Below are 18,306 nucleotides of genomic sequence, written 5' to 3' on the forward strand. Positions count from 1 at the left end.
TCCTTTTTGTTTCAGATAAACATCCAACATATGCAAATGAAGACATTTACAAATCCTGAACAAATGTAGGCAGATAGCCTCCAGTTTTGTGTTTGTAATGAAATCCCAGGTTAACCCAAAGCATGGTTTAAATGATATGGAGAGATGCCTTTGATCGTTTGTATACCCTTCTGATAGACAGATTGAGCACAGCAGTTCTCCATGGCTCATCCTGGACTAGAACGGGCACATGAAGACCCATTTGAGAAACTCACAGGGGGTTCTCTTAGCCTCTCTGATCGTGATATCAGAGACTACAAAGAGACTGATCTTTTGCTACGCAGCAGCCGTTCGCACAGACTGTACTTGGATAATGACACGGACGGGCACCACTCCCATCCTCATGGAATGCCCAATGAGTCTGTCCGTGTCATGTTGCTCCAGATCCTGGTGCCCTTCCTACTTGCAGGGATTGGGACTGTGTCAGCTGGAATGTTGCTGGATGTGATTCAGGTGAGTTCTGTGAGTCATGTTTCAGAGTGTAGAGAGAGTAGACTATTAATGGACCTGTCTGTCTGTTTGTCTTTGTCTGACAGTACTGGGATGTGTTTGTGAACATCACAGAGATCTTCATTCTGGTGCCTCCTCTTCTCGGCCTAAAAGGAAACCTGGAGATGACTTTGGCCTCGAGGCTGTCTACGGCTGTGAGCAGACTCAGACACACTCAGACACACAAAGACACACACAGACTCAGACACACACATACACACTCGTAAACAAACTAGGCTGCCAGGATCTGTTGGTGACATTCTTTCATTTGCATCACATGCTCTTGTCTCCCCTCTGTGAAACTTAACACAGACTTGTTAAGGAAACAGTCCAGCAAGGATATGGTAAATGTGTACGTAAGCAATATGACTGGGAGGAGAATATGGTTGTTAAAGGTTGTCCCCACAGCTGTGATTTGGCTGAGGGCATGAGTTTCACTGGTAATAAAGTGAAAACTGGGGGGATTAATCCAATGTCTGTATGTAACATAATACATCTGCACTTTTTGTCAGGTTAATGTTGGAAAGATTAAAAATTCAACAGAAAAGCGTAACCTGATCATTGGAAATCTGGCACTCAAGCAAGTAAACTAATTTTCCTCATTGTCAATATAATCTGCAATGTTATTTTGATTCCAAAACATGAACACATTACTATAAAGGCAGATCTTTCAGTGGCACCACCTCCTTTTGTTCCAAGGTGCAGGCCACGGTGCTGGGCCTCCTGGCTGCTCTGGCTGCCTGTGGCCTGGGCTGGGCTCTGACCGAGGAGCTGACACTGAGCCACGCAGCAGTCCTGTGCTGCTCCAGTGTGGTGACAGCCTTCACTGCCTCCCTCTTACAGGGTAGGTCTCCCCAACTCACTGCTGACACCTGTCTGCCAAACTCACTGATTCAGTACTCGCACACAATTCAAGACACAGAAAGCCGCGTGACTTCACATGATTGAACCTAAATCTAAGATATGGTACAAGAAATGGTGTACACTTTTAGCCACAGCAGCCATGATGTAAACTCATCTAAGTATAGAGCAAACGCCTGGAGTTGTCTTTCAGTAATTTCAGTTCAATCCAAACATGTTTGTTCCAATTGCACCATTAATAATTATTTATTTAATATTGTCTAAAGGCACTTACAGTGTCCGAGCAAGAGCAAGAATACAAATGCGGTGGCAAGGAACTGAGAAGAACCCAGCTCAGAAGGGGGAACCCATCTGGCCTAGACCAGCCCTCTATAGATTGGGATAGAAAGGGAGAGGTGAGGTAGGAGAATAGCAGTTGTTTAGGAAAGGGTTCTAGTCACTGCGGTTACATGTGTCCAGATTTCGGGCGTTGTCGGGTTTAAATCGAAGATCCATTTCATGTTACTCCCCAAATCTATGCTGTGTCTGACTGAAATCAGATTTACACCCCCAGATAAGGGATCAGATTTGGTTGTAAATCGGACAACGCGCGCTTGTAACTTTTGAAACTAGATAACAACTGGAGATGACGTCTTTTGCGCATGGTTGAGATCCCGTCCATAGACATATATACATGCATGATGCATCATATGTCTATGATAATCACTGCTAGACGCTCACTGCTGCAAAGGACTGATGATTTGCCCTAAGACTGTTCACTAGGGGTGTGCAAAAAAAATCGATTCACATTCGTATCGCGATTCAAGAGCTCCCGATTCAGAATCTCCTGCCTGGTTTGTAGATTATACTGTCTCACACCCCAATTACAATTAGCACCCTCCACCTGCTCAATCAGTGCCTTATCTAGTGGGAACCCAGGAGAGAGATTACGGTGCGGAGAGGTCAGCCGAGATGGTCCCTCTTGCCCTAAATCGCCTATACAGCAGTGGGCTGAAGATGCCAGTGCTGCATTAAGGAATCCAAGTCAGCCTGCGCTATTCAGACCACATTATCAAAGCACTCCTGCTCCAACTAGTGAACCAGCACCAGAGGCCACATCAGTCATATTGGATGCTATCAAGCAGCTCCCGGAGGACAACCAGAGACTGCACTACACAGTCATACAGATGCAGAGACAGCTCAGCACCAGCGCTCCAGGACCAGTGTTGCACCATTCTGCACCACCAAGGCCACCCACAAGGGACAGAAGCTTTTTGCTACCACCACCACCGCTGCAGCACTCAAGTATGCAGTATCGTGTGCTAAAGGAGGAGGAGGATGATTGGCCACCGCCACCACCACCACTGCCACAGCGTTCCAGTTATCAGTATGGCCAGCCAAAGGAAGAGCAGGATTATTTCCCACCACCGCCACCTCCACCAGAGTATGTGGCGCCAAGGCCAGCACCTGTTGCAGTTACACACAGTAACCTGATGGAGGAGCTCACAGAGCACATGAAGAGGATGGGAAAAACACCACATAGAGATGGAGTGCCCACAGCCGAGTACTGCGAGCCATATGAAGTTTATGAAAGGAATTCTGTCTTCAGCATCCCTGCCACAAGCAGAGAGTCAGTGGCCGTCCAACAAGACTTCAGAGGTTATCAGCAAGAGTGTGTGTATCTTGGACCAAAGCCCAAGATACCCTACTTCACGAAAGCTGACCCAAGAGAGTTCGCCCGGCTAAAGATAGCACTGGAAAACTTGTTGCCTGCTGATGTAACTGAGCGCTTTAAATATCAGATATTAGTGGACCATTTGAAGTTTGAAGAGGCTCTCTTGATTGCCGACTCCTACACCAACTCAAGGCAGCCATACTCAGATACAATGGCGACCCTCACTGAACACTATGGGCAACCACACCAGCTGGCTCTGAGACGCATTGCAGAAACTGATGGAAGCCCCAAACATCCGCACCATTGACACTGGTGCCTTTAAGAAGTTTGCACTGCGAGCAAGGGCGCTCGTGGGGATGCTTGACCAGCTTGGTGATAGTGGCAACATCGAGCTGCATTGTGGGTCACATGTTACCAGATTGCTGCAGAAGCCCCCACAGGACATGAGAGCAGAATTTAAGAGGTACCTGTACCCTCAACGCACTCGCATCCCAACTCTGCTGCACTTTGCTGAGTGGCTAGAGTACGAGCTGAAGATGCAGGAGACTGTGTTTGAGACTCTCAATGGGAGTGACAAATTGGATGGAGATACAAAGAAGGAGAAACGTAGGGATTTTAAGTCAAACCGTCCTACCAGCATTCTCCATGGAGCAGAACAGCCTGGAAGTTCATGGGTCATGTGAGTCATTCTCCATTTCTCCTGCCTGCCAGCCGCACAGGATATTTAAGATCAGTTGAGCATTTACTGCAGATGAACTAGGCTTGGCAGAACACTCTTACCCACTGCAGAAAGAACTTACCCTCCTCAGGGTGTTGAGCTCTGGACAGACTCCACAACCGTGCTTACCTTGATCCAGTCAGAGTCTTGCAGGTTTAAAGTGTTCGTTGGCACTAGAGTATCAGAGATCCAAGAACTCACGGATGCCAGCAGCTGGAATTATGTGGATTCTGCCAGCAACCCCCACTGCATGAAATGTGGGATTTACGACAGTCTTCGACCCTGTGTATTGCCGTAGAAGCCCACATTGGTGTGAAAGCCCCCCCCACCCCTTCCCCTTGGCCAGGCCTAGGTTTTGTTATGTTAATTGAATTGACCTGGATTGAAAACAAGCGGTTAGAAACAGCACCATTAGGTACACAATACCACTTACCTGAAGAGCGCAGGTTCAAATCTCGCACAGCTCGCGTAAAATCTACCTGAGAAGTCACAGGTTTGATATTTACGAGTGGCAAACATTTCTCAAGTTGCGAAATGACTATCTCAATATCAGAGTAAGCCCGACTCTGTATAATTACAAGCCAAAAGTGAATCTCAAGAACATTACAGAGAGGAAGCTCCGGAATATGAGTGGAACAGCCTCGAAAGTACATTGCAACCCTCGAACTCTGAAAATGAAAGGCAAAGCAAGAATCGTGATATCCCCGAAATCAAAACCCTAAAGACAGAACTCTGAAAACGGAAGGCAAATCAAGAAATGTGATAACCCTGGCGCAAAACCCTAAAGACAGAATATTAATTAAATTATTATCGTGTACATTTTAATTTCGTTTTTATGGGGCAATAGCTGTAAATGGGAGGGGATACGTTTTGTCAGTTGAAAGCTGACCTATAGACAGAATGTCATCTCATCACAAGAAGTTTTAATTCAATTCCGTGTCGTTTTCAAACAATGGCTGCAGCAGGGTGTGTGTGGCTAGACTGCTGACAGTCAATATGGTAATAAGAGCATTTCGCACCTCTGTCAGCGGGAGGTGAGAATGCTAAACAAATCGGCCCCCCTCCCCTCGCAGGTTCCTTCCGGGGAATTTCCGTTCGTATGCGGCAGACGGATATTTCGGGGGAATGTCCGCGATCAGCCAGGAATGGTGATCATTCGCGGCTGTATCACAGCGTATACGGGCCCGATAATCTTGCTTTTCGTGCAGTGCCCGCGGATGACATCACGAGAGGTAAAACCCTGCTGGAGATCGCTGTAGATGGCCGATGGAAAGATGGACCAGCATTCCTATTACAACCACCGGAGTTCTGGCCCACAAAGCCAGCTGTGGGTGAAGTGGAGGAAGAGGCTGAAGTGTGTAAGCCCACTTTCTGCAGCTATGCCACAACAGTGGCACACGCCTCCCTTCCAGATCCAGAACAGTTCTCCTCATTAAGAGACATGGTGCATGCCATTGCACTTTCCAGCCATGGGGCGGCCGCCAGCAAAAGTGGTTCAACTGCTGAGGACTACAGAGAAATAGAGTTGGATGTCATGCGACAAGCTCAGCAGGATAGCTTTGCAGAAGACTACACCCACCTAATAATAATAATAATAATACATTTTATTTGTATTGCACTTTACATTATACAAATCTCAAAGTGCTACATATACATATAAAACAACAATGAACATTGATTAGCAGAAAGCTAAAGTATTTAGGCCTTTTTTTTAAACGTCAGTAGACTGTGGGGCCCTGAGATGGTCAGGGAGGGCATTCCACAGCCTTGGGGCAACAGAGGAGAAAGCCCAGTCACCCATGGTGCAGAGCTTGGTTCTGGTGGCTTGAAGGGTGTTTGCGGATGCAGAACGGAGGAAGCCTGAGGAGGTCTGGGGGGAGAGGAGTTCCCTGAGGTAGGGGGGAGCATGTCCGTATAGGCATTTGTGGGTGAGGAGGGAGACCTTGAACTCTATTCTAAGTGGGACTGGGAGCCAGTGAAGTGCTTTCAGGGTGGGGGTGGTGTGGTCGTGTTTACGCACCCTCATCAGGATCCTGGCAGCGCTGTTCTGGATATATTGCAGTCTCTGTATGCTCTTGCCAGGGATCCCAATGAGGAGTGCGTTACAGTAGTCCAGTCTGGAGGAGACAAAGGCGTGGACAAGCTTCTCTGCATCTGCCAGGGTGAGTGATGGACGGAGTTTGGCAATGTTCCTGAGGTGATGAATGAAACCTTGCAGAGGTGTTTGATGTGGGTGTCATAGGTCAATTCAGCATCCATTTTAACACCCAGGTTGGTAACTGATTTGGAAAGAGAGATGTTTTGGCCAGAGAAGGTAAGGCTAATGATGGTGGAAGAGCGGAGCTGATGTGGTGTGCTGACTAGTATGGCTTCCGTTTTTGAACTGTTCAGCTGTAGGAAGTTTACCTTCATCCACGCCTCAATCTCCTCCAAGCAGGTGGTCAGAGTGGATGTTGGCACAGGTGCAGCAGAAGTGGGTGTTGTCCTTATGTAGAGCTGTGTGTCATCAGCATAGCAATGGTAGGAAATCCCATGCTTGCTGATGACATTGCCCAGGGGGAGCAGGTAGAGGGAGAAGAGGGTGGGGCCCAGCACAGAGCCTTGAGGGACGCCGCAGGTGACGTTGTGGTTGTAAGATTTTGCACTGCCCAAGGCGACGTGCTCAGTTCTGTCGGTTAGGTAAGAGGTGAACCAGTTTAGTACATTGTCTGAGAGCCCAATGGTGTATTGCAGGCGGTGGAGAAGGATGTTGTGATCCACTGTGTCAAAAGCAGCTGTTAGGTCCAGGAGGATGAGGAGAGATGGGGAGCCAGTGTCTGCTGCCATCAGGAGGTCATTGGTGACCCTGACCAAGGCTGTCTCTGTACTATGGCCGGTACGAAAACCTGACTGCAACTTCTCAAAAAGGTTATTTAGTTTGAGGTGATCTTTGAGTTGTGCTGCAACTGTTTTTTCCAGAACCTTTGACAGGAAATGAAGATTGGAGATGGGCCTGCAGTTGGAGAGGACTTCAGGATCCAGAGAGGTTTTTTTTAGCAGTGGTCTGATGACAGCAGTTTTTAATGAGTTTGGGATATGGCCGGCCAGGAGGGAGAGGTTAATGATCCTGGTGATGAGTGGAGAGATGGCAGAGATGTTGGTTTTCAACAGGGTTGAAGGGAAAGGTTCCAAGGCACAGGTGGACAGCTTAATTTTTCTGATGATTCATTTTTTTTTTTTTTTCATTTTTTTTTTAAAGCACTTTTCAATCAAAGGAATCTCAGAGTGCCTACATATTAGAAAATAACTATAATAATACAATAAAATTAAAAACAAATTTAAATATTAACATAAGCATAACAGAAAAGATTCAACACAAGGCCAGAAATGCCTTCCTGAATAAAAAAGTCTTAAGTCCAGCTTTAAAGGAATCCAGCGTCTGCGTTGCCCTTAGGTGGTCAGGGAGGCTGTTCCATAAATGTGGCGCTGCCGAGCAACAGGCCCGGTCGCCCATGGTGCGACGCTTGGTTTTGGGGATGCGGAGGAGCAAGCTGTTTGAAGACCTGAGGGTGCAGGTGGAGGTTTGGGAAGTAATTAATTCTTGCAGGTAGGGAGGTGCATGTCCATTTATGCATGTATGGGTGATTATAAGGACTTTGTAGTCTATCCGGAAAGAGACAGGGAGCCAGTGTAGTGAGTGTAATATTGGTGTTATGTGCTCATATTTCCGGACCTTCATCAGAATCCTGGCAGCGCTGTTTTGGATGTATTGCAGCTTCTGGATGTTCTTGCCAGTGACCCCATAGAAGAGTGAATTACAATAGTCCAGTCTTGAGGAGATAAAGGCGTGGACAAGCTTCTCTGCATCTGATAGGGTTAAAGTGGGGCGGAGTTTGGAGATGTTTCTTAGATGATAAAAAGAGGTTTTGCACAGGTGTTTTATATGATCATTAAAGTTCAGGTGAGAGTCAAACCTAACTCCGAGATTAGTGACTGTGGAGGAGAGGGGGATGACCTGGCTGTCGAAGGTGAGATGAGTCAAGGAGGATGACTGAACCTGGTGTGGGGTACCAACAAGAAGGGCTTCAGTTTTGCTACTATTAAGCTGGAGAAAGTTGTTGCTCATCCATGCCTTTATCTCCCCAAGACAGGTGTTGAGAGATGACATGGCTGCAGTGGGGCTTGGGGCAGTTTTGATATAAAGCTGTGTGTCATCAGCATAACAGTGGAAAGACATCCCATGTCTGCTGATGACGCGTCCGAGGGGGAGCATGTACATAATGAAGAGGATGGGGCCGAGGACCGACCCTTGCGGAACACCACAGGAGACAGGGAGCTGTCTGGACTTGCAACTTCCCAGTGAGACATATTCAGTTCTGCCAGAAAGGTAGGACTGAAACCACTTGAGTGCAGAGTCTGATAGTCCAATGGTGGTGTGGAGGCGCTCTAGCAGGATAGTGTGGTCCACTGTGTCAAATGCAGCAGTCAGGTCCAGGAGGATGAGGAGTGAGGGTGATCCTGCATCGGCTGTCATCAGCAGGTCATTTGTCACCCTGAGCAAAGCTGTTTCAGTGCTGTGGGCTGAACGAAATCCTGATTGAAATTTTTCAAACAAGTTGTTGTGTTTGAGGTGGTCCTGAAGTTGAGAAGCAACTACCTTCTCTAACACCTTGGACAGGAAGGCAAGGTTTGAGATAGGCCTGTAGTTGGCTAGAACCACCGGGTCCAGGGTGGGCTTCTTAAGAAGGGGACGGATGACAGCAACCTTGAGGGCAGGTGGGACACAGCCAGACTGAAGGGAAAGGTTAACGATTTTGGTGATGAAAGGACTGAGAGTGGGGATGTGTGACTTGAGCAGAGCAGTGGGAATAGGGTCCAGGGTACAGGTACACGATCTCATTTTTCTGAGGATTTCTTCAACATGGCTCTCCCCAACCTCAGCGAGATGTAGAGGAGACAGCACACTCGCAGATGAGGCGTTGGTGTCATAGGGAAGCAGAGCCGGGGAGCTTGACATCTGAGAGCGAATGTTGTTGACCTTGGATCTGAAAAAGTCAATGAAGCTGTTGCATTGCTCCTCTGTAGCCTCAGTTGAAGAGGATGGTTGTGGCTTCAGGAGATGATTTATGGTGGTAAAAAGCTGTTTAGAGTTGCCAGGGTTTTTATTAATTAAGTTGGAATAGAACTGTGAGCATCTTTAAGTAAGTTGGAGTAGGCCCTTTGATGTTCACGGAAGGCCAGTTTATGATGATGGCCTCCACCTCTTCCTGCGTGACATCAGAGAAAAAGCAGAGGGGCGGGACAGACTTTAACAGTGAGTTGCGGTTGTGAGAGGCAGGGCAGAAGTGGTGGAGAGGTGTGAGTGGATGTTCTCAACTTTTTGTCGGAAGAAAGTCATGGGCATGTTGCACCTCTCTTCAGTGACCTCGGAAAAGGATGGTGAAGGGGGTTTGAGAAGGTGATTTATAGTGGAGAAAAGTTGTTTGGAGTTACCAGGGCTGTTGTTGATGATGGTAAAGTAATACTTGGACCGTGCATCCCTCAGAGCATCTGCATATGCCCTCCTGTGTTCCCTGTAAGCTTGTTTGTGAACAGTCAGTCCAGAGGCCTTGAGCCGCCTTTCAAGGACACGCCCAGCCGTCTTCATCTTCCGCAGCTCGCAGGTGTACCTAGCTGCTGGCAGGCCAGTTACTACCACTAGCAGGCTGATTACTCTTGCCCCTGAGTACGACCAAGCCACCAGGTTATTCAGAGTTGGAGGACGCCTTTGCCACAGCGAACACATGGACGCAGAATCTATCCATCCTGTTGTCTTAGATCCAGCTCACAAAGTCACAAAACTTCTCATCCATGATGTGGATAAAGACCTGCGGCATCCAGGTTCCGAGCGCCTCTTTGCAGAAATCCGGAGGAGGTTTTGGATCTTACATGGACGAGAGGCCGTTAAACGGCATCAACATTCCTGCCCGGACTGCAAGCGGTGGAGAGCCAAGCCATTGGTGCCCAAAATGGCAGACCTTCCCCAAGCAAGGCTCCGCCTGTTCAAGCCCCCCTTCTTCTCCACAGGAGTGGACTGTTTTGGGCCGTTCACCATCAAGATTAGACGTCGCAATGAAAAAAGATGGGGGATACTGTTCAAGTGTCTGACGACACACGCAGTGCATTTAGATATCCTGTAAAACCTGGACACTGATTCATTTTTGATGGCCCTGCGCAGATTCATTGCGAGAAGAGGGAAACCATCAGAATTGTTATCTGACCAGGGTACAAATTTCAAAGGTGGAGTGAGAAAGCTCCGGGAAGCTTTTCAGGCATTGCATCCTGGTCTGAAGGAGGAGTTATCTGTGCACTAGATAAGCTTTAAATTCAACCCTCCTAATGCACCTCAATTTGGGGGCATTTGGGGGAGAGAAGTCAGGTCGGTAAAGGCGGCCCTGTATGCCACTGTGCACCCCCTTACAGTTCAAGAAGAGGTGTTGCGAACAGTTCTGATTGAGGTGGAAGGCATACTCAATTCCAGGCCACTGGGATATGTGTCCAGTGATGTGGCTGATCCAGATCCAGTAACCCCAAATCTGTTGTTGATGGGGCGGCTGGACCCATCACTGCCCCAAACAGTTTATAAAGAGTCAGAGCTTCTAAGTCGGAGATGGTGGAAGCACTCACAGATCCTTGCAGACCAGTTCTGGATGCATTTTATCAGGCATTACCTTCCCGCTCTCCAAACCCACTCAAAGTGGCATAGGGACACGCCAGCCCTGCAACCTGATGACATCGTCATGGTGATGGATCATCTCCTACCCAGAGCACTCTGGCCTGTGGGCCGAGTAACCAAGGTGAACCCTGGAGTCGACAGTTGTATCAGATCAGCGGTGGTCAAGGTGAAGGACAGACACTACCTCAGACCAGTTGCCCGCCTCATCACCTTTCCCGCCATCCCGGAAATTGACTCGGAATCATCCAGCCCTTCTGATGAGGGCAAACTTGGGGGACCAACTTTGGGGGCGGCTGTTGCAAAGGACTGATGATTTGCCCTAAGACTGTTCACATGAACAGCCCATTCGCTGCTGCTGGGTCATTCCTTTAGTGCATGCACCCTCCATGGCTTTACTTGTGCATCCAATCAGAGTGGAGTCAGGGGGATGCTTGCACTGATGGTACCCAGTGGCGGGAATAGTAGAGCAGTGGACTGGAGATGCAGATGGGGTTAAGGCATAAGTTACAGTTTAAAGATTAGCGTTTAAATTTTGTGCGTTCAGATACCTGTAAGTATCTTTACTGTTCCTTTTTGTTATGTTTAGTTTATTCTGCTATCAGTCTGTGTTTGTCATACAGGGCATTGATGTTTAAATGCGTTGCATGATCGCGGGTGCATATTTAATTAATGCTGGTCGCGGTTACGTTATAAATGTGTATCTAATCTTCGTTAGCGAATTAGTGACATGTTTAGTGTAACCTGTGCTGTTTAGCAGCTAGAATTTAATAGAGTAAGTAAATAATGTGGGTAGTTGTGTCATTTTAGTTATATGACAAACTTGTTGAGTAATGCTATTATTATTGTGAGGTTGTGACTAGCTTTATATTGTGAGATGCATATAGGTATGATTGCTAAGTATCTCTTTTGTATTGTTTCTTTGCAGAACCAGACACACATACATTTACATAACCTAATCACACACGCAAATATAACCTAAACACACATACAGACACACACAAACACACCCTTTATTCATTCCATTCATTTCAAGTTATTTATAAACATCAAGTGGGATTGAACATCATTCTAAGGCATTTTAATCAGATGCACCACAGCGGCTTTTAAACATTTCTAACCAGAAAATCAGAGTCTCCACAACACTCGATGTTCTTGTGCTCTCTCATTCACTTTCAAATACTGAAACGTAATGTAAATGTATGTGTCAAACACGATAAAAGATACTGCTCTGATCTATTCCCTTTCCATGCTGATTATTCTGTTTAGATCAAAGGTTTGTTGCGACACACCGGGATATTTCAGATGATAGTTATGTGGTAGTCTATACCAATGTGTTGACATTAGAAAAACGTTGACTGCGACTGTTTTGGACAGAATGCGCTAATTCACTGAACAAATATTTTCATATTACTTTTCCACCACTTGAGTCATGTCAGCCATTCATATCGATGTGATACAATCAATACTAATACAACTTTAACTGTGATATGTTTTTGTTTCATTTCACAACGTATTTACTGTATAATCAACGGTAGCTGATGCCCGCTTGTAAACATTCCACATTTGATTTGAACTGACGTGGCCAAGATCTGGATTTGTCACTGCCATTTACCGTGAGATAAAGCAGCTAAACCCCATGGATAGAGAAGCCGGGCTTTAGCCGAAATCGGGTTTATGCCATCATGTAAACGTACTGACTAACACCTGTGACCTAGACTATGGAAACATCAATACTGAGCTGGGATTAAAGAATATCAGAGATGCTGGACTTCCTCCCTTATGTGTCCAGTACTACCTGTTCTGATATTGTTATCCTATTAAAGTATTCCACAGCTTGTTGAATTCCCAATTCTGTGTTTCTTTAGGTTGGCAATCAATTTATTACATTTGCACAGCTGTAAAGTAGTTCAAGGTTTTTTTTACTGTTCTTCTCCATGTCACGTCATGGTCATCTGAAAACCTAAGTTCTACCCGAGCACTGTATCATCCAGTGTATCATCCACTGTCCCATACGGTATGGCCCATACCTGACTCTGATTGTCCAACAGGCATCCTCATGGTCGGAGTCATTCTTGGGGCCAAGAAGATGGGCATCAACCCTGACAATGTAGCCACACCAATTGCAGCAAGCTTTGGAGACCTACTCACCTTAATGATCTTAGCATTTGTTGGTCAAGGGCTGTATGTCTGCATTGGTAAGAGGAATGAGAGAAAGATTTAGAAAAAGGTGGTATTTGAATGATGCTCTCTCTCAATGGCTGTCTTTTCTCCTCTCTCTCTGTGTTATAGACTCGCACCCCTATGTCTCCTATCTACTTTGTATAACTTTGCTATGCCTGACCCCAGCTTGGGTGGTAGCATCGTTTCAACACCCAGAGAGTCGAAAACTGCTTTATACTGGCTGGGAACCAATCATCACTGCTATGTTTATCAGCAGGTCAGTCATTCACATTTTCTGTGTAAGCAGAGTAAACTGAGGGATTAAAACCAGTATACTCCCATCATCCAAATGAATTGTTGCTATGCACTCTGAGTTTCTTTTTGAATGTAGAGTGCACTACAAATAAAATTAATTATTATTATTATCAGTGATATTTGAGTCGCACACATGTAGGATATTTGAGCCATGTGCTGTTTTATATGGTTTATCTGTAGTAAGAATGTGATCATTTTATTTTAGATTAATATTATGTTTGAATTGCCTGTCAGTATCTAATTATGTTTTATAAAAATAATTTGTCAGTGAGCCCCATACCCCAACATTGCCTTTGATCTTTCCTACAGCATGGGTGGACTTATTCTGAATAGAACAGTGTCAAACCCAAACCTTGAGGGAATAGTGGTATACAGTCCTGTCATCAATGGTAATGTTAAGGCCTAATGGGTATGACTAAACAAACATGCCATGGCAATATCAAATATTGCCACAGGAATATCCAAATGCTGGCCCTGCAATATTTCATGAACCGGTCTTTGCCCGATTTAAAAGTTATGAACCGGTTCACTAGCGTTTGTCTCTCCGTTAAGTTGCTACGCAAAACACTCGCTGACCTGTTGCATTAGATCTCAGTCAGAGCAATGACAGCCTGTCATTGTCCAAAGCCTGCATGCATTCTTGTATTACATCACGCCCATGTATCAAGATACGAGTCAGATAGTCTTTTTCATGAGAGTCACACACCCCTAATGCTTAGTGACTCTGACATACTGCCCTCAAGGGATATTTTGTCACATATTTTTTTAATATTATTTTTCTTTACAAAAAATACATTCTCCACATAAATTCACCTGAAATTAAATCTCCCCGGAAGAATCAATGCATTCAGCAGCCAATGCTGACAGAATCCTCCAGTCATTCAGTCAAGCCCTGAAAAGAACTTTACTGTTCTTGTCCATATGGTTGATTTTTTTTCATGGCTATGCACATGTGACTCTTACTTTACTTACTGGGGGTTGAAAACAGGTAGAGAGCGCATTCATCAGAACAAAATCCCGTTTTTCAGTATTTTGGCATCTGTGTGGCATGCTTGTTTAAAGTTCGAAACCCCATTTTCTTGTATGATGTAAGATGATGATGTACTTAAAACCTTTTCTCCAAGATTCTTGAGACTTGAGCAACAGGACTGGGGCATTCTGAGTTTGGCTTTGTGGATCAGGTCCACACTCAAGCCAAATGGATATCCAGCTCTAAACCTTGTCTTTGAGGGAATGTGCCACTGCCACCACTTTTGAATGTGGTACACTTCTGCCCTGGGATCTGTCTACCTCCCCACAGGTCTTCCTGGCCTTTTGAAGGGCAATGTCTGGGGCGCGAAGCTGGTACTCTGAAAGAAGAGCTAGCACAGATTTGCTCTTGGTCATGGTGGTACTCCTTCTAGAACTTCCAGTAACTGATGTATACACTGGTTACCCAGGAGATTACTACTAGAACTTCCAGTAACTGATGTATACACTGGTTATCCAGGAGATTTATAGACTGGAACAAGACAGGTGATATAGACAAACAAGCATACAACACTTAGGACCAGTGTGATCCATTTGTTAGACGGAAACTAAAAACACTGGGGGAAATGTCTTTTTGAGTTTCCTTGTAAACTGCAACTAAGCATTCTTGCTGCTGGCAAAGAGCAGGGGATGCATTTTATCCTAAATGATTGGATCAGGTAATGGAAATTTCAGCAGAAAAACACACCCATATGGAAATGTGTGAATAAAACATCTAAATCACATTCTGTGCATAATAATAAATCTGTGGCAAAGAGCCTACATACATTTTAAACTAATATGGCATAATGCCGTCCAATACGCAAGGTAGGTCATATATAAAACATAACTTTTTTCCTATGTTACTGTATATGAAAGGTGCCATAATTATGTGTGCTAGTACACTGTTATAGTTTATACTATATAAAAACACACATATGAATTTTCCATATGGGTAGGCTTTTCCTTAGGAAAAGGATGTTGGCTCCCATCTGAGAGTCAGTAAGTTTTACTGACTCAAAGATCCAATGATTTTAATATTATTTTAATTAGTACTTTAGCAACCTTGCTCAATTACAATCCAATAGAATGTTTCCAAACCAGAATAAATTAAGTAAGGGATAATGTATTGTCCGGAGGTCATTCTCCAAAAATAATTACCGACGGGGCGAACAACACCCCGACGTGCACCGACGGACATTACATTATCCCGCTTATTATACGGTTACTTGCCAAAAACGATAGAAGAAATTCCTCCAACATACCTCTTTTTAATGATTTAGTTGCCGTTTCATGAGTCCCGTTTAGAAATAAATAGTTCTTCAAGCAAATAGAACTTTGAAGTTTCAGGTGCTGCATAGCAACCCATTACTTGCTGACTTCAAATTACTGTCTACTGTTGCGTTAAAATGACTGGACTTCTGGCGGAATGATATGAAAGATGTGAATTAGAAGTACAAAACCCGTTGCCAATGACAGCGGTCATTATCTTTTCGCAGCAGTATGTTAGCAGGAATTAATGTGACCTATGACGTAGGGATGGCCCAGTCAAATCAACGGTACTTTTTGGAACATTCTGAAGAGCCGTATAATAATTGAATGTAATATGGCCGTGCCAGGCCAGCACTATACTGCAGTATGTTTTTGTATCCCTGAATAATATAACTAAATATTATTATCCATCTCTGTCTCCTCCTTCCTGTCCTCTCATCAAGGTATTGGAGGGAATCTTGTTGCAATTCAGTCCAGTCGCATTGCAACCTATCTGCACTTTCATTCAGTCCTCGGAGTCCTGCCCACAGTGGCTAGAGGCTACCACTGCCCTTGCCAAACCTTTTGTGGCAAAGGTAGCAATCTTACCACTATAATATTATTTGAGTATGGTTATTGAGGTTAAGATATTTTGCTTGGCAGTTTAGAATGTCAACTGCTGTATGAGTTGCCAAAAATGTCAGGACATTTCATTGGAACATATATCAATATGCAATGTGGAATATGCAATATGCTGTGACACTGGTCGCTTGCAGTTAGGACAGTGTTCTTAACCACTGAAACCATTGACATTTATGTGATGGTTTCTATTAGGGTTTCTTTAAGCAAGGATCTGGTATCTGTTATTTTTCATATACATAAATCTCTCTCTAAAAAAAAAAACATTTAGTTTGGACAGAAAGAGCATCATAATGCTTAAAAGTGATACAGTATTAGGCCCAATCTCAATACTTCCCCTTACCCCTTATCTTCCCCCTTACCCTTAAATTTCCGCGTTCATGTGAGAGCTAGTGGTGTCTCAATACCCAATTTGATCAAGATTAAGGGATAAGATTGAGGGCTTTATACCCCTTAAAATTAAGATTATCGGAGAGCTTACTTGCTCCTCCAAGGGCTATCCCAGAGCACACAGCGAAACCAGCTCGGGAATTTTCAAAAAAACATGGCTGCTTGAAGCGAGGAATATTTTACGTGAATAAAGCTATCTACACAACTTTTTATATGTTTATAATGACTCGGTTTGATCTGAAATGTGCTACACGAACGATGCATAGTATTGTAGGTCTTAACTGAAGCTTTCAAACGGTAGTTTTAGGGTACAATTAGCGCTTATACCACCACTCCATTGGCTTATATGGTAGCTTGCTAGCTAGATGCGACATACACTACATGTAAGTATTTTTGGCTTATAATTAATTAAAAAATGACGACAGTCTTGTTTCGTGCTCTACACAGTTGTATACATATATATTTGCAACCATGTTCTTCATTTAAACTTTTTTTAAATCGCTAGTTTCATAGCTCATACAGTCACGCATGACGTACCCGAAACCGAGTGGCGTCTCATTTCATAGGGAAAAGTTTTCAGCCCTTGGCCCTTACACTTGCAAGTGCTAGGGTTAAGACAAGACAAAGACAAAGCAAAAGGGGCAAGGGGAAGAATCGAGATTCGGCCTAAATCCGTCTTGAATCCACTCAATCCGTCTTAATTCCCCTTTATCAACAAAAACAACCTTTCAGCAGAGCCGGTCAGCCTATCCTGGATGAAGTATGTATTTTATGTGTTTTTCTTAAAGGGCCCAACCAGCGGTCTGCTCAACTGCTTCTGCTGTTGGTCATCCCTGGTCACCTGATCTTCATTTATTTCATCCACCTCATCCAAAATGACCAGGCCATCCTGACACCCATCTTCATAGTGTTCTTATTGACAGCTGCTTTTGTGCAGGTGGGTCTACATCATAATGACTGTTGCAAGGTGCTCTCTAGATGTTTTAGTCATTTAAGGGTATTACAGCACACATGGCTTTTGTGTAGTCTCCTTAGTGGTGCAGTCAAAGAGAGTAATGATCACTCTTACATTAAGAGTACATCTCAGTGAGAACCCTCCACAAGTTTAGTTTGGTGGGTTGCTCACCATGCTGCCATGGATGGGTGTGCCACTCCGCACAGCTCCTCTAGTGGTGGGTCAGTTAGCAAGTATTAAGCAGGCTGGACATGAGATGCTGCTGAAAAAAACACTAGTTTAAATAGACTTACCCATTCGATGGGCTGAAAAACACTAGTTAAAATAAAATTACCTATTCGATAGGCTGACCATGGTGGTGAACATTGAGCAAGAATTCTGTTTTTATGTAGATTTTTTATGTATTGGTTGTTTGTCCCTATTCCATGTTATGTACAGTTCTGTTCTAAAAATGCTAAAAAACATTATCTCCATCAGGTGCTTCTACTGTTGTCTATAGCTGACTGGATGGTGCACTGTCTGTGGCGGATCGGAAGAGACCCAGATACATGTTCCATTCCCTATCTAACAGCTTTGGGAGACCTCTTAGGGACTGCTTTCTTAGCTTTAAGTTTTCACCTCCTGTTCATCGTTGTGGAAAAGGGAAGTGACGTGGGAGACTGAGATGACTGCTTGTGAAGTGGAAGATAAATTTTTTGCAATTGCACACAGCAAACAGCGAGCAGGATTTGTACTCTATTATCTATACTGTATTTGAATGTAATGCCTTTTGTGTTTTCAACCTTACTTAGGTGATATACTTCAGGTTTTAGGACTTTGTATTTGAACAAAACACAAGCAAATATCAGTGGTTTTGGAAAAGCATATTTGTCATAGGGTTTTGTTGTCAAGATCGTGTGTGTCCTGGAAGTAATATTGAATTATTGTGTGTTTATGTGTTGAAATGCAAATATTTAATTGTGCTGAAGTGGTCAGCCATACACACACATCTTTTACATAAATCTCCACGCTCACCATTTCTCTGCATATACATTCTCCTCTGCTTCCACTTACCAAGGCTATTGACCCTCAAGGATTTTTATGGTTGTTTTAGAAAATGTGCCAATGTCATAAACCAAGATCATCTTCTATCC

At 44.5% G+C, this 18,306-nt stretch overlaps 1 protein-coding gene across 1 annotated transcript; it reads left to right on the plus strand.

Annotated features, from left to right (window-relative positions):
- Positions 1–201: 201 nt before the first annotated feature.
- Positions 202–17,890, plus strand: slc41a2a (solute carrier family 41 member 2a; the record flags this gene model as incomplete). Its single annotated transcript, XM_080841824.1, has 10 exons — positions 202–492; positions 576–683; positions 1,041–1,112; positions 1,228–1,372; positions 12,504–12,650; positions 12,745–12,892; positions 13,240–13,319; positions 15,654–15,785; positions 17,007–17,155; positions 17,651–17,890. The coding sequence occupies 10 exons, from the start codon at positions 202–204 to the stop codon at positions 17,834–17,836; spliced, it is 1,458 nt and encodes a 485-aa protein (XP_080697950.1). The 3' UTR covers positions 17,837–17,890.
- Positions 17,891–18,306: the final 416 nt, after the last annotated feature.

The sequence above is a fragment of the Sprattus sprattus genome, assembly GCF_963457725.1.
Source record: "Sprattus sprattus genome assembly, chromosome: 7".
Lineage (NCBI taxonomy): Eukaryota > Metazoa > Chordata > Actinopteri > Clupeiformes > Clupeidae > Sprattus > Sprattus sprattus.